This window comes from Metarhizium robertsii (genome assembly GCF_000187425.2).
Source record: "Metarhizium robertsii ARSEF 23 chromosome Unknown MAA_Scf_7, whole genome shotgun sequence".
In the NCBI taxonomy this organism is placed as follows: Eukaryota; Fungi; Ascomycota; class Sordariomycetes; order Hypocreales; family Clavicipitaceae; genus Metarhizium; species Metarhizium robertsii.
The window spans coordinates 1,471,915-1,495,563 of NW_011942215.1; the positions used below are offsets into that span (position 1 = coordinate 1,471,915).

Below are 23,649 nucleotides of genomic sequence, written 5' to 3' on the forward strand. Positions count from 1 at the left end.
TGCGGAACCTACAGGACATTTCAAACAGGAACCAGGCTCTATATGAAATAGATACTACTATTGTTGCAGGTCGTCGTCTAACAACTCAGTCCCAGGCGCACCCATATCGCTTGATTCAACGACGCTGCATCGAAAGTCGATCAGCGCCGCGGAGGAGACACGAACCATATTGTACTACCTTGCCTCGTCAATCTCGACACCCGCAATGGCAAGTACCGGAAATATTACAACACTGAATACAATTAAGCCAACAAAAGCTGGATATTATTCACCCAGCAGTGAACGATTTATTACCTACGTGTAGATAGTTCAGCCATAGCCTCTCATCACAACAGGTGGGTGGCTAAACGTCAAGGATCGGCTCTTGCGACTACCTAGGTATGTATTATACAATATGATGCTGAGAAAGGCGCAGCTGATACTGTGAAAGGCCCCATATCTTCATCGCGCACCATCTTACTGATGTGGGTAGGTAGCAGTACGATTTTCCCTGAAGAACAAAGAGATAGAAGGGGTCTTGGTGGTGAGGCAGGTTTTGTGAGATCAAACAGCAAACTTGCCCGAGGTGGCTCGTCAATCGTCGCACCAGCGCCGGCCTCAAACAGAAACACTGGACACTCTGGGGATGGGCGCCAGTGTCCCATTGGAACTTCAAAGTTCTCTATGGCCCATTTTCTTCACTAAATTTTAGACAGATCCACGGTGATGGAGAATGGGGAGCCAGGGCCGGCCATCGCCACGAGGTCCGCCATTCTTTTACAGCATTGACTGGACATGTTTATCATAATCATCCAGGGCCGCACTATAATGTTAAATGCCGGTCTATCTCCAATGACTCGGCCCCAGGTCCCCACGAGACGAGAGCCCTCCGCACGCCTTGTTGTACATGTGTCCCCTGCGGGTCGTTATCATGTCTGGTCGATACAACCCTGCGCCGACCTGCAATACCACGGACTTTGGCGAAAGGCCCCGGACCCCGGACCCCGGACATGAGGACTTTACGGCAGGTCAAGTGTGGCCAAAGGAGAGTTCAAAGTGGCAAAGCCATGAACCTGCTACAAATATTGTGAACCTCTCCAGTCAGCCAATGCGCCTGGGACTGGAAGCGTGAAGAAAAGCTCCTGCCACTGGATCTGAAGGGATGCTGGCTCGGCCTTGGGGGACGTACTGCGTATCTCATCGACCGGCTCCCTAATATGTACTTACCCATATGGAAGCGTCTGCGTCATCCTAATAACACTCCAACATAGTCTCATGGGACGAACTTGTCGCTGGGTTATCCCTACGCCTCTGACTCTCTCTCCTGGGTCGCCCACCTCTTCCACCATTAGGAGGATGACCAATCATTCACACATCTAATCGATAAACCGTTTGTTCCTTCAAGAACCCAAGCATTGCATAACTTCAGATTGCAGCTGGTGCTGCGGTTCCTCCAACCTCGTGTATGCAGGACTTCGTTTGCGCCAGCTTCTTGTCACGTCATCACCCAGTATATGTACTCTTTCCCCATGCTTCAACCACCTAATGCGTCCTTATAGTCGACGACATGATGCCGGTTGTTTTGATGCGGCGTAAAATTGTGCTGGCAGTCGGCGTGGCCTTGGTTCTAGCAGCTCTCTTGTATACATCGGGGCACCTCGACACGGTGAGGATGCCACTTGGACTGGCTCATGGGGTAAAATACGCTGACAAGATCAAATTCAGAGTCGATTTATGAACATCATTCGCCCTCCGAATAAGTCGAATGGCCCAGAGAAAACATCTCGATTACACTTCCTGGTCCCAGCAAGTGTCTCAAACCTTCGTCTTTGCTACAATTTGGTCTCGGCGGCAGTCAACAGATATCCAGTTCCCACGCTTCTAGGCTGGAATGGTCAGGGGGAGCTTGATGCTGCCCAAACACACCTCGCCAAATTACGTACCATGAAGCGATATTTGGATTCTCTTGATCCAGAAGAAGATGACGATCTTGTCATAATGGTTGATGGATACGACATTATACAACAACTCCCGGTCGAGGTCATGGTTGAACGCTACTTTGATGTAGCGCAAAAGGCCGACATTCACCTAGCGAAACGAATGGGCATCTCCGTCACAGAACTCCATGAAAGAGGCATGAAGCAAACTGTCTTTTGGGGCCCGGACAAGATTTGCTGGCCACAGGATCCGGCAGCTGGACGTTGCTGGGCTGTCCCGCCCTCGTTTCTAAGAGAGAATGCTTTCGGCACAGATAAGGGGCCGCATGACATATTCGCCAAAGACCCCCGCTGGCTCAACTCTGGTACCGTCATGGGTCCTATCGATGACATGAGAAAAGTGATAGATGCTACCATGGACGAGATTGCGGCGACACACAATGCCTACTTCCGGCACTCCGAGTCTGACCAGTATTATCTGGCCAACGTTTGGGCTCGGCAGGAATATTCGCGATCGAAGCAAATTGCTAACGGGTCAGAGGTAAAGGGAGGGCCGCCGAATCGCATACTTCCCGAGAAGATATCAGAATCACAAGAGACGGAGCTTCATATAGCTATCGAATACGATTCAGCTCTCTTCCAGCCTCAGGCAGGAAACGATCCGTTTTTGGGCTACCTCGAGTACAATAACGCGTCCTACACAAGTCGAGTACACGTTGACATGTTTGAGCAGGGGAGGAAATTCGTGCCATACACAGTCCAGATGCCAAACAACGTTCGAATGGCGTTGATGAAACTGTACAATTCTATTCCCAAGACACTCGCCGGTGCGCCAGCAGAAAATTGGGTGCGAGAAGTGCGCCTTGCCACAAACTTTGTAACAAAACAAATTTACGGGACCTGGCATTGCACAGGGCCCAAAGACTCTATTGATTCAGAGTTCCGCAAGATGTGGTTCTATCCGTTTGTCCCAATTCTTCTCAGGGAGTCTGTTCGGTCGTCTCAAAAGGAGGATATCATCTCTCCCAATGTGATAGATGGACGGAGGTGGGTGGCCAAATCTGTTTATCCCAGGGACGAGGAATTAGTGGGCGAATACGGAGGCGCCTGGTCAGACGAAGAGGTTGGCGGGAGGTTTATTCCTTGGAAAGACATGTGTGGCGATCATGAAGACTTTCTCTTCTGGGGCCAGCAGGACACGGGGATTCAAGAGGACGAGTACATACACACTTGATGGAAAAGCGAGTCAGTACCAGAGTCAGAAAAGTTTGTAGAGTAATGGACTTGGGCTGGTTGTCTTGCCCTTTTGGCATGGTGCAAGCCACCCCCTGTAGACATGCGTTGTGCCTTGGGCTTTGTGCTCCTTGGGCGTTTGGGCAATTTGTATACTATTATGACTGGCTATCTGTTGGTCCATGCCAAAGAAAACAAAAAACGGCGATGTTGTAATCTCCTTCATTGGCAGCCGCAAGTCGCATTTACAAGAGTCATGATTCCATTGACCTTTCCAGCGGCAACTAACACAGCGGGCACGGAATGCAAAATACAGTAAGTAGCATGTGTGTAGTATTAGCATTTGTATAGACCCAGACTGACACCCCGGGCACTATTATACTGCCCAGGTCATTGTCACCACTGCGAGAAGATCATGTACACACAACAAACAGTGCAAGTGAAGTATTGACCAGATAATATGTACAACATGACGGCAACGCCCAGCCCAGCACGCCATGCGTTTTCCACAAGCACGCGACTCCAAAATCAGATTCCCTACCGAGATAAAGACACGCAGCACTTGAGGGCGTGAGGCCTCAGAGTTTCTGCCACACAGAATACATACGCGCATAACAAGACAAGACAAGGTTCTTCCCACTCGAGGCCCGTCGACCATGTCCACTAGCGCTCATCTGCCAGGACGAGGGGGAAGCCCCAAATGACAGGATCACGCAATGAGTTCTGACCCAAGTTCATTGTTCGCGACGCATACCGAGTGGCCGCGGTGTGCCGGAAGTCACCGGGATTAAGGACCGGAGATTGAACCAAGAAATTCAACACTGGGCCAAGCATTTGCACCATATTACTGGCTGCAGAGAGCATGTACCTACATAAGCTAAAGCCGCAACCTAAAATACTGGGCCACTGTGGCGTAGGTCTTCATCTACTGGATGTTTCGTACAGGCCGGCCACATGGCTAGGGAAACACCCCCCTCCCCCCTTTCTCGCAGCCGGGGATATGGGAAATAAGAGCCCGGTTCGACCACAAGGGTGGCCCCGAAGACGTTGGCAACGTTCTGTTTGGAATGAACAAATAGCCAAGGGAGCTCAGCTCTTCGCCCGCAGACAGGGTCACTCACAGTCGCGGCTTGATACCAGCCCAGACATCATGCACGCAAGGGACAGCGAGCCCGTGGCTCCCACGAGCGGCTACGAAACGATGGATCGGCGCGGCGGCATACCCATGTTGGAAAATCGTGGAAGGAAGCATTGGGTATAATACTGGCAGCTTGTTAAATCGAGGCTTGCTGGCGGAATGTGCACTCTAGCAACATACATACAAAATAAATCATCCAGTCACATCGGACGACGACAACCACACCAATTACCTCTTTCTATCTGTGTGTGCCTTCCCTCAAACATGCCACAACATGAACGCCACCCATCCGAGACGTCGTCAAAACGCAAATGTACAAACAAAGACAAAGTAACGCTCAACCACCATTATGCATGCTCCGCCTCCAGATTTTGTAACGGTACATATCCCACTTCGCCCTTCCGGCGTCTCCGGCCAAGCATCTCTCTCACCCAGCCCAGCACACCCCTTCCGCTCGCCCATCGAAGACCACCCGTTTGCTCCGCTTCCGCGTCCTTCATCCATTGTGGTCGCTTCCAAAACTTGAGAAGCAAGCTGCTGACCACCACGCTGACGCTGCTGCATGCCATGGCGAATCCAGCCATCATTGGATGCATGTGGAGTCCAACCGGCAGGAACATGCCCATAGCCACCGGTAGACCAACGACGTTATATATACAGGCCCACGCAAGGTTCAGCTTGATTCTCCAGAAGATGGTCCTTGTCAAGTGAAGCGCAGCCGGAATACTCATCAAGTCCGTAGGTCTCATGAGTACCACATCCGCGGCTTCCATCGCGACGTCGGTACCACTCGACATGGCAATGCCCACGTCAGCCGTAGCCAGAGCGGGGGAGTCGTTGATGCCATCTCCTACCATGGCCACAATCTCTCCCTGGGATTGTATCTGCTTAATAATGGACTGCTTCTGGTCGGGGGAGACTCCGGCGTATACGTTGTCGGCCGAGATTCCAACCGCAGCTGCCACCGCAAGTGCTGTTGAACGCTGGTCACCGGTTACAATGGCCGTCTTGATACCCATTTGATGCAAAACTGAAATGGCACCTGCGGCTCCCTCCTTGATGACGTCTGCCAGGCAGAGGTGTCCTGTGTATTTACCATCCACGGCCACAAAGATGTTGGTAGTCCCGGCGGACGAGGATTTCGATAGAGTCCTCTTGGAAGAAGCAGCATTGATCGCTTCGGAAGCGTCAATAGCCTCGCTTGGAACCTCAACACCGTTCTCCTCGAGATACTTGACATTACCAGCGAGGACTCTGTACCGAACCCTCTCGGCTGATGAAGCTGGCTCGACCAGGGCCTTGACACCTCGGCCGACCTTGATCTTGAATTCCCCGACGCTACCTTGAATAGCGCCCTCCGGGTCTATACCTAGCTCTTCCTTTGCAGCCCCGAGAATAGCCTTGCCGACAGGATGCTCACTCCCCATTTCCGAAAGCCCGATAATTGTCCACCATAGACGCCTCCGCCACTCGTTGTCTCTCCAAAGAGGCACAAGTGTAGACTTAGCAACGCTCATCTTGCCGTGTGTGATAGTTCCCGTCTTGTCGAGGACGACCTGAGTCACCTTTGTTGTTCTCTGCAAGGCGCCGCCTCCTTTAATCAGTATGCCATTTTCAGCCCCGACGCCAGTGCCTACCATGACAGCAGTGGGTGTGGCAAGACCGAGAGCGCAGGGGCAGGCAAAGACGATGACCGAGATACACAACTTCACGCACACCATGATCTTGCCGCCACTGGCATCTTGCAAGAAAATCTTTGGTGGATTCGTCAGCACGTGGCTCAGAACCATCCATGACATGAAGGTGAGGAGCGCAAGAATAAGGATGGTGGGCACAAAATAGCCTGCCAAAGTATCGGCCAGCTGCTGGATTGGAGCTCGCGTGGTCTGCGCATCTTGGACGAGCTTCACAATTTGGCTCAGCTGGGTATCTCGGCCAGCACGGGTGACTCGGAAGTCGAAGCGACCATTGCCATTAACGGTTCCTCCAATCACGTTGGCTCCGAGACGTTTCTGAACTGGCATTGCTTCTCCGGTAACCATGCTCTCATCAACATAAGTTTCACCACGGACCAACGAGCCATCTGCCGGGATCTTATCGCCAGGTCGAATAATGACAATATCGCCAACCTGGAGCAGTTCTGTGGGGATCAACTTCTCCTCATAGGCAGACGATCCGCCAAGTTCTGGTGGTCCTTGAGGGGTTTTGGGAGTTTTGACCTCCTCTGCAGATTTAGCCCAAGCCTCTGCCTCTTTCTCAACGGCAATGGGATCTGCGTAAATTGTGGCCATGGAGGGTGCCAGAGACATGAGGCGAGACAATGCCTTGGACGTTTGTCCTTTGGCTTGATTCTCCAAAAATCGGCCAAGAGTAATAAAGGTAATCAGCATCGTGCTGGTGTCAAAAATCGTGCTTGGCCTCGTATGAGGAGGGATCAGTATTGAAACAACCATTGCAAAGACGCTGAAAAAGAAAGCACAGGAAGTGCCCAGGATGACAAGAACGTCCATGGTTGGGGATCCATGTTTGATTGACTTGTATGCTGACACGTAAAATCGCTTGCCAATGCCAAATTGGACGGGTATCGTAAGAACAAGACATATGACATCTCCAAGATAGAGACCGGGCATCAACAAGAGCTTGCCAAAGTCAAGGGAAGGTAAAGCCATTGGCAATATCATGCCAATGATGAAGACTGGAATCGCAAAAGTCACCGACGTTCTGAACGCGGTGCGCCATTCAGTGATCTCTCGCGTCTTGGCTAAAGATTCAAGCTGTGCATTGTTGTCCTGGCTATCAGCAACCAAGGCATTCAGGCCTTCTTGCTCCACAGCCTCGACAATCCCCCGAAGGCCAATAATACCCGGTTGATGGGTCACTGTGAGTCTTTCCGTGGAAAGACTCACCGTGGCTGATCTTATGCCAGGGGTGGACTTGAGCTTAGTCTCTAGCGCTTGGGCGGCGGCGGCATCGAGGTTGCCATAGATCCTAAACTGAGCTGTTGACGCCAGTGGTCCAAGGTCGCTGGATTCGAACTGGGTCGAGAGAACCGTGGCATCGAACCCGCGGTCTTCAATCCTCTCTGCAATTTGCTCAGGGGAAATTTTGGACACATTGTGGGTGATGACGGCACGCTCTGCCAGTAAGCTGATGTTGAATTTCAAAACGCCCTCAACGCCTTTAAAACCCCCTTCAACGGCCGCTGTGCAAGCACCGCATGTCATGCCTTCGATGGCCACCGTTGTCGTTGCAATATCACTTTGCGAAGCACCCGCTTCATCGCTCCCGGCCTCGCGCATTGATTTCGTCGTGTCTAGAACCTCTGCCCCGAAACCGCGGTCCTCGATGATTTCTGCGATTTGTTCAGGGGTTAAAAGGGCGGGATCGTGCTCAATTACTGCTCTTTCGGACAGCAACGATATGCTAAAGTTTTTAACACCGGGAACGTCTTTAAAACCGCCTTCAACTGCAGATGTGCAAGCGCCGCAAGTCATTCCTTCTACAGCAACTGTGGTGGTTACAAAACCGGAGTCGTTTACACTGCCCTTCTGCTCGGTGAACCGGCTGGCTACAGGGCTTTGGAGATCTGTGGACAGAACCTCGGCGTCAAAGCCTCTGTCCTCGATGATCTCTCGGACTTGGTCGGCAGAGACAGTTTGAGGATCGTGCATAACAACAGCGCGCTCCATTACCAAACTGACGGAGACGCTGCCAATACCAGCGACACCTTTGAAGCCCGCTTCAACTGCTGAGGTGCATGCCCCGCAACTGTTTGAACATGAAAACAAAAGCAGGTTAGCGAGTGTTATGATGCGATATTGCCCAGTCGCCGCCGCCGAATAATCCATGATGTTGCCCGGGAGCATCGGAGAACTTGGGAAACAATTGCTCAGAGATAAATGTACTCACGTCATGCCTTCAACGCGGAGAGTAGTTGTAGCCACGTGCGGATTCTTGGATACACCCCAAGCTCCTACAGCGCCAGCATCTCGAGGCGGGATGGCGATATGCGACGGGGCCATTGCTGATATAGATGAAGCTGTTACGGAGTATCCGTCTCAAAGGGTGGCGTCGCAAGGTTGTCTCGACTCAGTCGGCCCACAGCAGTCGTCCAGCGACGAAGCTATATCTCTTATTCTCGTCGGCGCAAAAGGGGGAGGTATTTACGCTTGATCGACGTTGTTACGGGGTTTGTGAGACCATATCGGGCGGTTGGACTAATTCGTGAGAAGCTGGCTCAATGGTGCAATAACGGTCCGGCACTTAGGGCCCTGCTCGGCGCAACAAGAAAGAACAAAGGAACACCACCACCAGAAAGCACCGGGCTCTCGAACGTGTATAGATAACGGGGGATCTCGGGTCGTAGAAACTGTCGTCGAGGCGTCGAGGAACAACGGAGGCGGGATTGAAAACACAAAAAAAAGGCCCTCGAGAGTCAGGACGGTGGAAGATCCGTACAGTAATATGGGATTTTAATAGACCGGGACATTGTCACAATAGACGGGGGTCGCAAGGGTTCGGACGGTCCAGGATTGGCCGGGGACGACGACGCTAGACAAGAGCAGCTGCACAACAGCACAACTGGAAGGTGGGTGACACTTGCGCTGCGACCTGTTTGGTCACAGGTTACGGCGCCAGAAGTTTGACGGTACCGTCCGGTATGCCGCCTAACGCCCCGCACCATCGACGCGACAAAGTACCTAGTAGGTACCTCGGCACCTAAAATCCTGAGTCCGGTACCTGCCGTACATACCAATTGCTCCGTGCTAAAGGACACTAGGCGGTGCAAACGCACACGGCCGGAAGGGGTCCATAAATATTGAAAGTTAGTCTGGACACGGACAAACTTGCTCTTGAACTTGCAAGCTTTGCGCTTCACCCATGTGTGGTTGCAACAGATCCCCCCGGTCGGCCTCGAGGCCACAAAAGGCCGGAAAGGGCGGGAAGGGCAGAATGATGATCAAGGTACGGAGTACTCCGTACTAGATTGATTGTCCACAGCATGCGCGGCCCTAGCTTAGAAATCTCGCACACTGTCGACAAATCATATCCCGGTCGGCTGCCGTTGCTTATCCCTGCAGCGTGGGCATATCGAGCTACATAGATTGAGTATCCGGGCAGGTACTTTCAATGTTGCATCTAAGTACTTAACTTAGACATAAGTACGCCAGGACAGTCACCAATATGCAAGCACCAAGTACCTCCTCCTCCAAAAGATGGATGAAATCTGCGTGATGGTGATGCATCAAATCTTTCAGTCCTAGCCAAATCAAGCCTTGGCCACCGTAAGCCTAGAGCTTCCCCGTCGACATGATTGGCACATTCTCGCCGCCTGCCGCCTCTCTGTCGCGGATCGTTTGGGGTCAAGAGGCCAATCTGTTCCAGAAACCCCTCCCCCTCAAAACGGCACCGAGTGATTCCGTTCAGCCAGCTTGCCACTGCCAACTGCCTGGATCCGTCCCTATCTTGAGACTGTTTCTTTCGCGACAGGCGAGTGCATGGTGTCTGTTTAGCCGACCGTGTGTGTGTCATCCAGAGTGACGAAACGAGAAAAATGGTGCGAAACACCGACTACCACGGTCCACATCACAATGCTTGTTTCCACATGTACCGCTTCTTTGACGAGTTGAGTCAGATGTCTTTGAGTCCCTCCTCAACCTTCAATCTCGGCGTCTTTAGCCCACGGATTGGGTTCCGTGCCCAAGCCACGCCAGAACTTCACAGTAAACACTCGTACGATGGGAATAGGCATCATTAGTACTAGTACCCAGGTATATGAGTAATGGATTTGGGGCGATCTTGTAGCGAGAACCCCTTCGACCCTCCAATTTCTTAAAACTCAATTCCGTTGGCCGTGCACTTCCAGCCCACCAGACAGTCAAAGCACAACTGGACAAGTCGAACCAGAACCGAACCAGAACTGGGTCAACTGGCTGGACCCCCCGCCTGGGCCCCGCCTGAGGCTCGCCTGCAACAAACACCACTGCTGCTCGTCCCTTGGCGGACGTCTGTGAGGCCCTCAAACACGTCTGATACGCTCAAGGGACGGCGCCGCATCTCCCGCCTCCGTCACTCCATTTCGCCCAGAGATCTCGCATCTATTCCAGGAACAGAACTATTGGGTTTCAGCTCTCCCATCAGACACACACCTGCGGCCCTGCCTTATAGCTATTTTGCAAGCTCCACCAGGGTCCTGTGCTCGCACCGCGGCCAGTACCTTTCTCTCCTTCTTCACGCCTGCGTCGCCTCGGGCCGGAGGTCAAGACCAGTGACCCCGAGCACCCCAGAGCTGCCATGGAGCAAACCAAGGCTTTGAACGCCCTCGAGGTTGGTCCCCTTGTTGTATGGATCTACAGCATCATTTTACTAACAGGCACATTTCCACCACAGCCGTTCCTCGCCCTCTCCAAATCGGCCACATCTCCCCGGGCCGCCGCCGACCTCGTCACGCGAGCCACCTCCGCCCCAAACACCTACATCTTCGCAGAGCTCCTCCAACAACCACAAATCCAAGCCCTCGCCCAAAACCCCGAGTTTGCATCCCACCTGACGCTCCTTCAAATCTTCTCGTACGGCACGTACCAAAGCTACCATGACACGCCCAATCTCCCACCGCTGAGCGAGCCTCAGACGCTCAAGCTCCGCCAACTCTCTCTGCTCACACTCGCCCGGGACAGGTCAAACCTGTCATACGAGGCCCTCCAGAAAGCGCTAGGGCTCACATCAGCGAGGCAGCTGGAAGAGCTCGTCATCACCGTCATATACGCCGGCTTACTCCACGCCACTCTCGACCCAGCCCGTCAAGCAGTACAAGTAAACAGCGTCGCACCGCTGCGCGACCTCTCGCCAGGGTCCATCCCGGACATGATTGCCGCCCTGAGCAACTGGTCAGAGAAATGCGCCTCCACGCTAGGTGATCTAGAAGCCCAAATTAGAAATATCCGCGCTGCTGCTGCGGCGCGTGAAAAGGAAAAAAGGGCGGCAGAGAATAGGATCCAGGCCCTCGTGTCAGAAGCATGGGACTCGGATAAGAAGAAGGATTTGCCGGGACGGGATGCCCTCCCCAGAAGAGGCTATAATAAGCGATCCATGGTGGATGCTACCAATGTCACAAGTGAGGAGACAATGGATGTAGATGAGCCTCCTGCTGTCGAAGAGCAGAAGAAGCGGTCGAGTAAGCGTAAGATGTAAAGGGCCTCTCTTCGATGAGAAATCAATGAAAGTCATGGAATACGATGCAATGTCACGGGTATAGCGCATGGTTCATTCTCCCAAGGTTAAAAAACCACCGTATCACGAAGTAGACGAGACAAAAACATAATAATAGACAACAAGAGACTTTTATTCTCTGCGATATCTTCCCTCCATTGTCCACTCAAGCTTGCTTTGATTTGTTGATTTGCTTACTTTTTGACCGTTTTGCATAAAGGAAATGCTGCCTAGAGAGATATCCCTGCGGGATTTCATACATATATAATTGTAAAACACTTTCTTGGAAAGGAACAGGCTAAACAAGGAAACAAGGAGTCCTCAAACGGGGATATTTAATAAATGGACCGATTGGCCTCAAACGGAGAAACATACCAAACGCCAAACCTCAGTGCCTGTCTGAATACATACATGTATAGAGAAGATGTGAAAAGAATGAACAAATTCCACCGTGGTGGCTTCAGTCGTCGCGGTCATTAGAAATCTCTAGTCCTGGCCCACCACGTCTGAGAAATGACAATGCCAATTGACTATTTATTAATAGCAAGCCAGTGCGAAAAGAAAAAGCAGTCGTTTCCATGGCCGGGGTTGCAGTGGGATATCAATAATAAGATTCACAACCTCTTGCCTGGTACGAGAATAAACAGAACGCAAAGAGCCGCATCGATGAGAATGGTAATGGCCAATACCATCATGGCTCGCTTGGCAAGAAGCTGACGGACATAGGGTTCTCGAATTCGCGAAAAGTTAAAAGGCGTGTATTCACTGTAGCCAATGAGGGCCATGATTGGATCCAACGAGTATTGGTACGAGGATAAGAAATAGACACCAACGGTGAATGGCAGTATGAGCTGTTGCATGTTCATTAGCAGCCGTTTCGGTTATATGTGAAAGAAGAAAGAACCACAGTGCACGCACCCAGCATCTCGTCTGACGAGACTTGTCCAGAAATATGAGAATGAATGCTGCCCAAAACGCTCCAAACATAGAAACCAGTCCAATGATAAGACGCATCACAAGAGTAGGAGGAATCAAGTTGCCCAGGGCCTTCATCCTCAAGAACCCAGGAAAGGCATCCCGCTCCATAGCTTGGAAAACGTAGTCTTTGGCAACATCGAACACCTCTGGATCATCGCGGCCATATTCCTCAATGGCAGTCGTAACATCTTGCGTAATAGATCCGGGAAGGGTAATTTCTCGCTCTGCCCCGGGAAGCAGGAAGGTGTACAAGATCTTCTCCGCAGATGCTCTGATATCTTGTCGGGCAACGGTATGAGATGGCGAGTTCGAATCAGTCAAATCGCGAGGCGTGCTGAATTGAGGGCTGGGTCGGGCAATACCAGAGCCACTGTGAGGGGAGTCTTGGGTCTGTTCCTCGCGCAAAAAGGCTGACATTTGAGCATCTTGGTCCCTCTCCTTCTCGGTCGAATACATTGACGGTCCAGCTGGGCGCGATTCCAAATCCCCAATATTCTCCAGAATTTGCGATGATCGCTTTGAATTCGTCTTCTCAATGTCCGGCGTCGCAACAAGAACAGATCGTCGCAGCTCGCGCACATAGTGTCGGCACAGCGACATGTGTTGGGCGACATCCAGCCAGAAATCGAGATAATCGACTGACCTCTGTTGGTCTCGCATATAAATGTAGAATGAAAACAAATCCACCGGTGGCAGCGTTCGCCGGCTCAGCACTTCAAAAAGCGTCGGGAGTCGATTTCTCGCCACATCTGGTAGATGCGGCGGCGTCGTCAGGCGGTCATTATCGGTCATGTTGACAGTTATCGGCTGAACGTGCCTACGAGTAGCGAGCGACTGGATACTTTCGAATGATGCAGATGGGCGAATGGCTGGGGGAGTGTTGGAGATGGGAAAACCCAGCGTAGCGACTTGTCTGCCCTACGTTTCACAATTGTACCCCTAAAATGAGCCAATCAAACACGCAAAGAGTGTCCTTGGTGCCAAGTCCGTGCAACAGCGCAAAGCTCGTGAGTAATGAGAAACGAGAAATGGCGTCGGAAATCGGGCAGATGTTGCTAGTCGTCTTGTAATTGGGAATGAGAGGAAACAAGAGGAGAGGCTTCGATTACGCAGAAGCTTCACCCAGGCTTCGGTGTCGGACAACGAGAGGAACGAACACAGATGTCTCCAGGGAGCACCTCTTCAAGAATCAGGTCGTGACTGGTAAACAGGCTTGGTTTGACGTGGATCGGCGCCCCTTCATCTACCAACCAAGTTCTCAGCCATTTAATTTGCTCCTCGGACATAAGAACCCACTTTTCGTTCACGATGGTTCCTGGGCGGCAGAAAAGGTCCCGGATGGTACGTACCGTGTCACGTGACGCGACCAGCTTGTCCAAGGCTTCATCCCAGATGATTGGCTCGCTACTCCCCACTACCACAATTCGAGCCTGCCCTACGCACAAAGAATTTGCGGAATTTGGCTCTCCGACATCACAACCTCCTCAACGCCAGATCCCACGAGACGATCCGCAGGTACGAACCGGTGCCCCCAAAAGAGAATTCTCTCTTCCCAACCCTCTTGCGCGAGATTGAATTCGTTCTTTAGTTTCTTCCAGCTATTGAACACCTTCATGCTTGAGCCCGCCTCATCGTCACTCCGAGTCGCTGCCAACGAGAATTGAAAAATAACTGACATCAGACCTCAGAAATGTCGTCCGCTAAGAAGACCTCCGGCAAGGCCCAGCGCTCCGCCATTGCGGATGTCGTCGCTCGCGAGTACACCATCCACCTCCACAAGAGAGTACGTTTGACGATGGATGTCACCGAAGACAAATAGCGATTTTGGAACAATGTTTGGCTAACAGTGTTGGAAAAGTTGCATGGTGTTACCTTCAAGAAGAGAGCCCCCCGTGCCATCAAGGAGATCAAGGCTTTCGCCACCCAGGCTATGGTACGATTAGATTCCTCCTCTCCTACGAATTTGCGATCCAATCCTACGGGCAGACGATATACTCGCATAACGGCCATTATACTATGAAGCGTCATGTCCGCCGGAGACAGATCTGTCCATTTCTTCCTTAAACGCATGCAGAAGTACTGACCGAGCAAATTCTACAGGGCACCAACGATGTCCGCCTGGATCCCCAGCTGAACAAGAAGGTCTGGGAGTGTGGTATCAAGGGCGTTCCCTTCAGACTCCGTGTCCGGATTTCTCGACGACGAAATGATGAGGAGGACGCCAAGGAGAAGCTGTACAGCTACGTTCAGGCTGTGAATGTCAAGAACCCCAAGGGCCTTCCCACGGTCGTTGTTGAGGAATAAATGCGAAAAAGGATGTTTCTCTGAAGTTGGGACTGGTTCTAAAGGTGGCATGGCATTTTGGAGTTGCAACCGGGCTTTTTCTAGCTTTTCATGCGGAAAAGAAAAAAAATTATATACACTGAGGGCAAAATGTGACTAATGTTTTTTCCTCTACTGCTTCCTGAGAGAGGGTTCGGGGTCACGGTCGAGGTGTTGTTGACATCCTAAATGTGATGAGTGCATTTGATTCCCACGGCTGTTTCAAGGATATTTAGTGAAATGTATTGCAATGCGAATCATATTTCACCAGGTCAAACTTCAAAATTCAATACATAAAATAAAGGGTTGTCGTGTTAGAGCTGCAAGTCCGGCTACCCATGAGGGATAAATTGATAAATACGTCTCCCACTCTAAAAGACCGTGATTAATGTTGGCCGAAGCGTTCCTTCGAGCCAACGAACTCGGTCTGCTTCACCCTCTCAAGCCAGAAGTGTACTGCCAGTTAACGTCCAATGTAGCTTCGTGGAGAGACTCAAATGCAAACCCAATGTACCATGATTAACCTGACCGAGGCATGCTTCCCAAAAGACTCCAGTTCTCCTGAATTGACGAAATGCAACAAAAGGTATTTCCCAATGCACAAAACAAGTGTATGCGTCCTATTCCTCCTCAATGTCTCGGTGGCGCCCCATCACCTTCTTCTTGAATTCTTCGGCATTTGAATCCCACAGCTCAGCAGCTTCTCCGTTCAAAGGTGAGGAGCTGTGATCAAAGTCAACATTGGATTAACTCACGGTGGCCTCATCAGTATGGAAGAAGCGGCAACTTACTTATTGGGCTCGCCAAGCAGGCTTTGGAGGCTCAGGAGAACAGTCTGGATGTTGTAGGCAGCTGTCCACTTATCCTTAAGAATGTCAAGACAGATTCGGCCTGAAAAATCGACGTTGGGGTGGTAGATGGGCGTCTTGAAGAGGACAGTGGGGGGAGCATATGGATAGTTGGAGGGAAAGGCGAAGCTCAGCTTGAAGGTCAAGCCGGCGTAGGGGGTATCGTCAGGTCCCTCGATGGTGGCCGTCCACGACAGCAGATTGCCATCGGCGGAAGGAAACGCGGAGACACCAGGAGCAGGCGAAGTCATGAGCTGCATAAGCTCAGTTTGCAATCTAACAGGATATGAGTGTTAATGGCTTACTTTCGTGATTGGCTTGCAACAACCATGACTTGGTATCGAGTAGGGCCATTTTGGGTAGCGAACGAAACATACCTTTTGGTAACGCTCTGCGAATCTGGGCCCTTTCTCGAAGTATTGAGCTTCGTAGCAGGGACACTGCCAGGGGCAGAATTCTGGCTATCCTCCGTGGCGAAATCCATTGTCATCGAGACTACAAGAAGAAAACAATGGCGAGGCTCTGTACGAAGTTCGGCAGAGTGTTGAACGGCAGATAGTCCCCAGACGTTAGCGGTCAAAGTCTCAGCTTCGACGAGAACGGAGTTGACAGTTTGGGGGGGGTGGGAAATCCGTTGACTAGGGAAGAAGTAAGGAAGTAGACGGCCGAGACAGAAGCCGAGGAATCCAGCCCTTAAAGGTAAGTAGGACGGGGTGTGGTGGAGGGCGAGTGCGTGTCGAGTTGAAGCTCTAAGAACGCGCGAGGCAAAAGGTGTGGGTTGGAGGAAACCGATTCAGAAGTGCAGGACCAAATGAAGTAAAGCCAAGACAAGTATAGGTAAATAATGCAATTCCCCAGCCTTCCTTTTGCAATGCGATAATTTCTCAATTCAAAGGGCACGGTGTCCATGCATGTTTTTATGGCAAGTCGACAGGACGCAGAGGAATAAGTGGTTGCCCGGAGGCTCTCCTGTTTGCCTAGCAACGGAGGGGTGACGGACTGGGGGGTGCAGCAACGTTGAATTTAGCAAGTAGCCGCAGAGGGTCAACCAGCGGTGAGACCAATCGACGCGCACGGCTGCGTGGACTCGCTTCAGGCGCTGAAACCACTGTTGGCTCCATAATGAGCCACTGAACGGTGCAGGGCAGCCAATCATATTCTCCAGTCGCGGCTTTACGCGGTGATGCGGGTAGACGCGCTAGACGCGACCACCCGCATCCGGTAAATAGAGCCAGACATTGGGCCGTGACTCAAGACGTGAACCACGGCCGACCATCGCTTGACTGGCGAAGAGTCGAGTACCCTGCACCAAATTCCTGCATATTTCCATTTCTATGGTGTCTGAACAATACGCCGGCTAGTGGCTATCATTGGCATACACGGCTCAAGGACATTTTGCCTTATTGTCCGTTTATATTTTGTTTTGTTTTGTTTTTTATTCAAAAAACAAAATTTGACGCGACTGACCCGTCATCACGGCATAATCGCGGGCATCACCCGTACTCTTTACGACTTGCCGTGAATCCGCCTCACGCACCCTCTCTACCAAGCAAGGCGGACTCAAAGCAATATACGTCCAGCGATTGAACTATTGAGGGCTACGGCTGCTAGGTTTCGAAATGGTGAGCTAGGGCCCCCACAAAGAAGCACTCCCTCTGCCTACGCTGTCCTGGTTTTGGACAATGCTTTAGACCTCGAGCCGCTTGCGGAAGACATCTATCTGTGCAATCCTGAATTTAGCCTCATCCATACTGCCCAACCGCCACATCGCCACCATATGTGGACTGCACATGAGACGTGATCGCCTCTGACTACGGCGAGTCAGCTCTTCAGGGACACTGCCCAGGCTGCAACGCACCAAGGCTGCTCAATTCGCTGTCCATTATTAAATCACTTAGTCTGACATGCTCCTATAGTCTCAACTAGACCCCTTACCAAAGGAACTCCCCTTCCGCATTGTCTCCAAGACTGTTGGTCGAGGAGCCTATGCCTCGTATGTATCACTTATCCGCCGCCACAACCCTTGACTGCCAAACATGGCTATTCGGCGACTCAAGATACTAACATTGCAACCAGCATCAAGAAGGCCATTCCCCTAGATGCCGCCAACCCTGTATTTGCCGTCAAACTCATCCACAAGGGCTATGCTGTTAAACATGGCCGAATTTCAACAAAACAGCTCGCCATGGAGGTTTCCCTGCACTCCCACATAGGTCAACATCCCAACATCATCGAGTGGTTTGCCTCGGGAGAGGACGCGGTATGGCGTTGGATAGCAATGGAGTTTGCAGAGGGTGGGGATCTCTTTGACAAGATCGAAGCGGATGTCGGAGTTCGAGAAGATATCGCTCAGCTGTACTTTACCCAACTTGTCAGCGGGGTGAGCTTCATGCACTCCAAGGGCGTCGCTCATCGAGACCTGAAGCCAGAGAATATCCTGCTTTCCTCAGATGGTAGTTTGAAACTTGCAGACTTTGGCATGGCAACCATGTTCGAATACAAGGGTCAGAGAAAGACAAGCTCTACCTTATGTGGGAGTCCACCATATATTGCACCCGAGATTTTGGCCTGCGGCAGGGTCGATAAGAAGAACGCTGGCAGTGGAAAGTATTCATCCGACTTGGTGGATATTTGGTCTTGTGGTGTCATTCTGTTTGTTCTTCTCGTGGGAAACACTCCCTGGGACGAGCCGTCGTCGAATAGCTGGGAGTTTAACGAGTACGTCAAGACGTCAGGTCACAGTCCAGATGCGCTCTGGGGGAGGATACCTCCAGAGGCTTTGTCCCTTTTGCGGGGGATGATGTCATTAGATCCCCAGAAGCGATTTAGCTTTCGACAAGTACGGCAACATCCGTGGTATACACGGCATAACTCTCTTTTGACTCCGGATGGTAAAATTACCGATCCTATCAACCTTGCCACACAGATGCTAGAAAACCTTCGTATCGACTTTACTCAGCTGCCATCAGCATCGCAACAGCAATACCTTGCCGGCGGGGATGATATGGATGTCGACACAGGCCTCAACAGTGGCAAATTTTCCTCAACACAGCCCGAAGTACCCATCATTGATAGAGATTGGGACTGGGAACGGCCCGTCCTGCGATCCATGGCTGCACCGGCCTCGTCACTGCCTTCCCGCGCTAGTGATAGCCGCCGAATGGTTCTTGAAACGCTTGCCGACGAGCCCTCCATGTCGCAATTCTCTCACACTCCTGGTCCATCAATGACACTCACCCAGCAGGCGCGTCGATTCCGCGACATTTGCCCTCCTGAGTCTTTAACACGGTTCTTCTCCCATGTTCCTCCCACACATCTGGTGCAGATGCTTAGTGATGCCCTCCACCAGTTAAATGTGCCTCTTGCGCCAGTGACGCCAAACCTGTATGGCAGTCCCATGGCAAACTTGAAAGTGAAGGCTATCGACGGCAGGCAACAGAACCTGCATGGGGAGATTCAAATCGACAAGCAGCCATTGCCCGATGGGAGCGAGGTCTTGGACGTGCGCTTCGTCAAAGTCAAGGGAGATCCCCTCGAATGGCGTCGGTTCTTCAAGAAGATCGTGGTTTTGTGTAAAGATGGCGTTTATGTTCCAGAGGTTTAGAAATGTACTGGTAATGGTGCGCCGGATGAGGTGTCGAGCACCGTAGTTGCAAGAGAAGTCGTGAATGCAAGGCTCTAATTATGGGATAGTTGAGCTTCTTTACCATAGCACTATAGCAGAGTAGGAATGCAATAATGTGCTCTTCTAAACATATCTCATTTCGCATATCCTCTGCCTTTATTCCCCTTGTGAGGTGCTGTCGTTGGCCTGGTCAGTCCACTCAAAAGCTACGTAATAGTCAGTACAGTGATGCTGTAAGTTCGCCAACAATGAGTGGATTCATACTTTGCCGACACATGGGGCATTGCCCACGAGCAGATTCTTGCTTGATCCATTCCATTATGCAGTGCTATGAGGATGTTGTCAGCAATTGAACGCGCCTTGGGTCAGCTGCACGAACAAAACTCACCATGTGGAAATTGTGGCCACATTTACCAGACACTATGAGAACGCAGTTAGGCAACAATTCGCTGTAAGTGAATACAGATCCTTGGGGTCAAAATGGACTCACACAGGCTGCAGTCATCGCCGGGGTATTTGCATGTTGGGCAAGTGCCGTCAAAATGAACCTGACAAATGCCACACACGTCGTCTTCGGGGATGTCCCAACGCCAAGTAGCTACGGCATTCCATTCCTTTATGGTGACTCTCATTCTGTGAGGCTGACACTGCTCTTTGAAAAGAACGGAGACTTGTCAACACGTCTGGTTTGGCCGATGAGTGCAGATATTTGCGAGGTCGTCGCGTCTTGGTATTTTGCGCCGAGGCGTGTGGCGTTGACAAACGAAGCTCGAGCTCTCCCAATCATCCACTGACTGACATGGCTGACATGTGCTCGAGTGGGGCGGCCAAGAGCTACGCCAACCTTCCGGCCTCGCACGCAACTGCGTCACTCCAGCTTCTTCCCACCCAATCTATCTCTCGAGCTGTCACACGCTCGAGCTTTGGAGCAATTGACCAGAGCTCGGGTCACCCACTCCGCCGAAGGCTGGGTTGGCGTTTGAAGCTACCATCACCACACCATCTCGCCTCCTCTTCTCAAGCCCCGTCTCCTCTTTTTGCAATTATCTCGCCTGCAAAGCCTTTCTCTCTTCTGTCGTTGTATTCCTATCTGAAACCGCATGCTACCGGTATGCGGGTGTGAACTGTCATCCGATATCGCTTTGTGAAATTCAAGATATCAAACTGCCTAGTTGCTGAAAAGTTTCCCGACAGCCCGTGCCTAACGCGCTGCCATTGCCGACATTTCAAGTCCTCGGACTGTGGGACTGACAACCGTTTTTCTACGCCGAGGAGTCGGAGACGTCTGCCATGGCCTTTGCAGCTGTTGCCCGTAGCTCCCGGTTTGGTCTTTCTTCGTGGAGGGCCAGAAATATACATTCAGCCATGGCGCTTAGCAGGGGCTTCTCATCTTATCTCGTCACACCAAAAGAGCTTCATGAAGCTCTCAAGAAAAACCCTCCATCGCCAATCAGCACCGATCCCCGAGTGATTCCTCTGTGTGCGTCCTGGTTCTTGCCCAACGATGAACGATCCGGTATCCAGGTCTTTAGAGAGCAGCGTATTCCCAAGGCTCGATTCTTCGATCTAGATAAAGCTATTGACAAGCGGAGCCCCTACCCACACATGCTTCCTGACGCCAAAGCGTTTGCAGCTGCTTTGAGCGAGTTGGGCATTCGAAAAGAGGATACTGTGGTTGTATACGACTCAAAAGAGCTGGGCATCTTTAGTGCCCCCAGAGTCGGTTGGACCTTCAAGATCTTTGGACATCCCAATGTTCATATTCTGAACAACTTCAAGCTGTGGGTTGAAGAAGGCTTGCCTACTGAGTCAGGGGAGCTTTACAGTGTGGAGTGCTGCCAGTATCCTATCCCCAAACTTGACGAGAGCAAGGTGGCTAGCTTTGAGCAGGTCAAGGAGGTCGCTCTGGATTTCAATAAGGAGGGCGCTGAGGGTGTCCAAGTTCTCGATGCTCGGCCAAGTGGAAGGTTTACGGGTAAAGATCCTGAACCGCGGGAGGGTCTCTCATCAGGACATCTTCCTGGCTCCATGAGCTTACCATTCAGTGCTCTTCTGGATCCCGAGACTAAAGCTTTCCCATCACCCGAGACATTGCGAAGCATACTACAAGGCAAGGGCGTTGATCCTAACAAGCCCATCATTTCGAGCTGTGGCACCGGTGTCACTGCGTGTATTATTGAGACTGCCTTGGACGTTGCAGGATACGGCTCACCCGAGTCACGGAAGGTATACGATGGAAGCTGGACGTGAGTATTACCTTCGTTGACCTATAATCAAGACTCTTTTTCAACAAGATGCTAACATTTCAAACTTAGCGAATGGGCTCAGCGAGTCAGACCGTCTGACAATCTGATTTTGAAGACTGAGTCATAAGTGTAAACGTTGCATCTTTGGCGGTTGTTTACTTTTTGGTATGCATCGGGCAAAAAATAGGATGGAACCCCAACCCTACAATACCCTACTACCCAATTCAGTGATATTGGCCTGAGATTTCTGCATTTGGCGTTGCTCTAGGTGTTTCTCTACTCGCATTCGGTTTTCTCGACTTATGATCATCTTCAGCTCGAGCAGTTCTGTATGAGTATTGGGGGTGTCTTATATTTGTGAAGTGCGCTTGCGTGGACGAATTCAATAAATTCCCAAAAAAAGAAAAAAAATATCGAAAATATTTCATTAGCATGTAAATCAGGGTTTGCCATAGCTTTTTGCTCTGTGCCTTGTACAATCTATGTGTCTACCTGCTGTCATCATAGCAGTATTCTTCCTTTATCTTATCACTGTCTTGTTGACATTGAGACCCACCACCACGTGAATTAGTACTTCCCGGCGCTCACCGTGGTGAAGGAGAAAAGACCCACCTTCCACTTATTCTCTCCTCATACACCAGGCACAAAGATTATTGGCCACAAAAGGCGCATTAGGGCTCGGCTAACCCAAGCGCACCTGAAAAAAACCTGGATTTTGGATTGCCAGCCCACCCCGCCAGCAGCCTGCGGAAAAGTTACCCAGCCAGCACCACCGGATCTCTACCCCCAACATCACCCAGCGACGACACCAGCGCCCAAGCCGAATTTTATTTTTTTCGACGACAACCGCAAAACACATCAATCACAATGGCTGACCGTGGACGTGGCGGTGGTTTCGGATCCCGAGGTGGTGACCGTGGTCGTGGTCGTGGCCGTGGCCGTGGACGCCGTGGCGGCAAGAGCGAGGAAAAGGAGTGGCAGCCCGTCACCAAGCTTGGCAGACTGGTTAAGGCTGGCAAGATCAACAGCATGGAGGAGATTTACCTGCACTCCTTGCCCATTAAGGAGTTCCAGATTGTCGACAACTTCCTCCCGAAGCTGAAGGATGAGGTCATGAAGGTACGAGAAACGAGCAAAACATGGCGACAACTGCCCCGATTCGATATTGCCCGATTATTGTCCGACAATGCAATCCTGAAAGAAGCGAGCATACAAAAATCAGAGGTTTTGGGTCCTTTCGGACTCTGCATGGCCGAGATATTAATGCTACAGGATTGCAATTGGCGAGGACAATGCGCGCAAATACCGGGTCACAACGCAAAGAGAAATATCTGATTGACTGACATGGATTTTCTCTCCAAATAGATCAAGCCCGTCCAGAAGCAGACCCGTGCCGGTCAGCGAACCCGATTCAAGGCCGTCGTCATCATTGGTGACTCCGAGGGCCACGTTGGTCTGGGTATCAAGACCTCCAAGGAAGTGGCCACTGCTATCCGTGCCGCCATCATCATCGCCAAGCTCAGCGTCATCCCTGTCCGACGAGGTTACTGGGGTACTAACCTCGGTGCTCCTCACTCCCTGCCCTCCAAGCAGAGTGGCAAGTGCGGTTCCGTCACTGTCCGAGTACGTACACGCCTACCCATCCGAGTCGTCTCTTGGCCTCAATCACAATACACGTGGGCGAGCTCAATATGATCAATTTGGCTTGCCAGAGGGGAAATTTGCAATAGAAAGATGGAATCATCAGCTAACCGTTCTTGTCTCAGCTAATCCCCGCCCCCCGTGGTACTGGCCTCGTTGCCTCCCCCGCTGTCAAGCGATTCCTCCAGCTCGCTGGTGTCGAGGACGCCTACACATCGTCCGCCGGTTCCACTAAGACCCTCGAGAACACCCTGAAGGCTACCTTTGTCGCCGTCTCCAACACCTACGGCTTCCTCACGCCCAACCTGTGGAAGGAGACCAAGCTCATCCGGAGTCCCCTGGAGGAGTTTGCGGATACCCTGCGGGACGGCAAGCGATACTAAGGAGGATGTTTTTACGAGGGCTGAAAAGTGCGGTGCGCGGAGTCACTATCCATTGTGTTTCATTGCATGGTTGGCCGGTTAGGGCATCTTGACTTGGGGCCACGAGATAT

The 23,649-nt window shown here is 51.5% G+C and overlaps 10 protein-coding genes across 10 annotated transcripts; 6 read left to right on the forward strand and 4 right to left on the reverse strand.

Moving 5' to 3' along the window:
• Window positions 1-1,713: 1,713 nt before the first annotated feature.
• On the forward strand, window positions 1,714-3,150 carry MAA_00527 (uncharacterized protein; the record flags this gene model as incomplete). Its single annotated transcript, XM_007818525.2, has 1 exon — window positions 1,714-3,150. The coding sequence occupies one exon, from the start codon at window positions 1,714-1,716 to the stop codon at window positions 3,148-3,150; it is 1,437 nt and encodes a 478-aa protein (XP_007816716.2).
• Window positions 3,151-4,634: 1,484 nt separating this feature from the next.
• On the reverse strand, window positions 4,635-8,309 carry MAA_00526 (copper-transporting ATPase 2; the record flags this gene model as incomplete). The annotated part of the gene is made up of 2 exons (XM_007818524.1): window positions 4,635-8,055; window positions 8,197-8,309. The coding sequence occupies 2 exons, from the start codon at window positions 8,307-8,309 to the stop codon at window positions 4,635-4,637; spliced, it is 3,534 nt and encodes a 1,177-aa protein (XP_007816715.1).
• A 2,272-nt stretch (window positions 8,310-10,581) lies between these two features.
• Window positions 10,582-11,478, forward strand: MAA_00525 (PCI domain-containing protein; the record flags this gene model as incomplete). Its single annotated transcript, XM_007818523.1, has 1 exon — window positions 10,582-11,478. The coding sequence occupies one exon, from the start codon at window positions 10,582-10,584 to the stop codon at window positions 11,476-11,478; it is 897 nt and encodes a 298-aa protein (XP_007816714.1).
• A 632-nt stretch (window positions 11,479-12,110) lies between these two features.
• MAA_00524 (Regulator of G protein signaling) lies at window positions 12,111-13,266 on the reverse strand (the record flags this gene model as incomplete). The annotated part of the gene is made up of 2 exons (XM_007818522.1): window positions 12,111-12,347; window positions 12,415-13,266. The coding sequence occupies 2 exons, from the start codon at window positions 13,264-13,266 to the stop codon at window positions 12,111-12,113; spliced, it is 1,089 nt and encodes a 362-aa protein (XP_007816713.1).
• Window positions 13,267-14,164: 898 nt separating this feature from the next.
• MAA_00523 (Ribosomal protein L31e) lies at window positions 14,165-14,778 on the forward strand (the record flags this gene model as incomplete). The annotated part of the gene is made up of 3 exons (XM_007818521.1): window positions 14,165-14,257; window positions 14,333-14,407; window positions 14,575-14,778. The coding sequence occupies 3 exons, from the start codon at window positions 14,165-14,167 to the stop codon at window positions 14,776-14,778; spliced, it is 372 nt and encodes a 123-aa protein (XP_007816712.1).
• Window positions 14,779-15,416: 638 nt separating this feature from the next.
• Window positions 15,417-16,128, reverse strand: MAA_00522 (Ubiquitin-conjugating enzyme, active site protein; the record flags this gene model as incomplete). The annotated part of the gene is made up of 3 exons (XM_007818520.1): window positions 15,417-15,519; window positions 15,588-15,920; window positions 16,022-16,128. The coding sequence occupies 3 exons, from the start codon at window positions 16,126-16,128 to the stop codon at window positions 15,417-15,419; spliced, it is 543 nt and encodes a 180-aa protein (XP_007816711.1).
• A 1,135-nt stretch (window positions 16,129-17,263) lies between these two features.
• MAA_00521 (serine/threonine protein kinase) lies at window positions 17,264-19,248 on the forward strand (the record flags this gene model as incomplete). Its single annotated transcript, XM_007818519.1, has 3 exons — window positions 17,264-17,266; window positions 17,561-17,637; window positions 17,721-19,248. 3 exons carry the CDS (start codon window positions 17,264-17,266, stop codon window positions 19,246-19,248), a joined length of 1,608 nt encoding a protein of 535 aa, XP_007816710.1.
• Window positions 19,249-19,425: 177 nt separating this feature from the next.
• Window positions 19,426-19,901, reverse strand: MAA_00520 (zinc finger domain-containing protein; the record flags this gene model as incomplete). The annotated part of the gene is made up of 4 exons (XM_007818518.1): window positions 19,426-19,475; window positions 19,534-19,597; window positions 19,658-19,689; window positions 19,760-19,901. 4 exons carry the CDS (start codon window positions 19,899-19,901, stop codon window positions 19,426-19,428), a joined length of 288 nt encoding a protein of 95 aa, XP_007816709.1.
• Window positions 19,902-20,634: 733 nt separating this feature from the next.
• On the forward strand, window positions 20,635-21,519 carry MAA_00519 (Rhodanese-like protein; the record flags this gene model as incomplete). Its single annotated transcript, XM_007818517.1, has 1 exon — window positions 20,635-21,519. The coding sequence occupies one exon, from the start codon at window positions 20,635-20,637 to the stop codon at window positions 21,517-21,519; it is 885 nt and encodes a 294-aa protein (XP_007816708.1).
• Window positions 21,520-22,382: 863 nt separating this feature from the next.
• MAA_00518 (Ribosomal protein S5) lies at window positions 22,383-23,539 on the forward strand (the record flags this gene model as incomplete). The annotated part of the gene is made up of 3 exons (XM_007818516.1): window positions 22,383-22,634; window positions 22,881-23,138; window positions 23,282-23,539. The coding sequence occupies 3 exons, from the start codon at window positions 22,383-22,385 to the stop codon at window positions 23,537-23,539; spliced, it is 768 nt and encodes a 255-aa protein (XP_007816707.1).
• Between the last annotated feature and the right edge of the window lie 110 nt (window positions 23,540-23,649).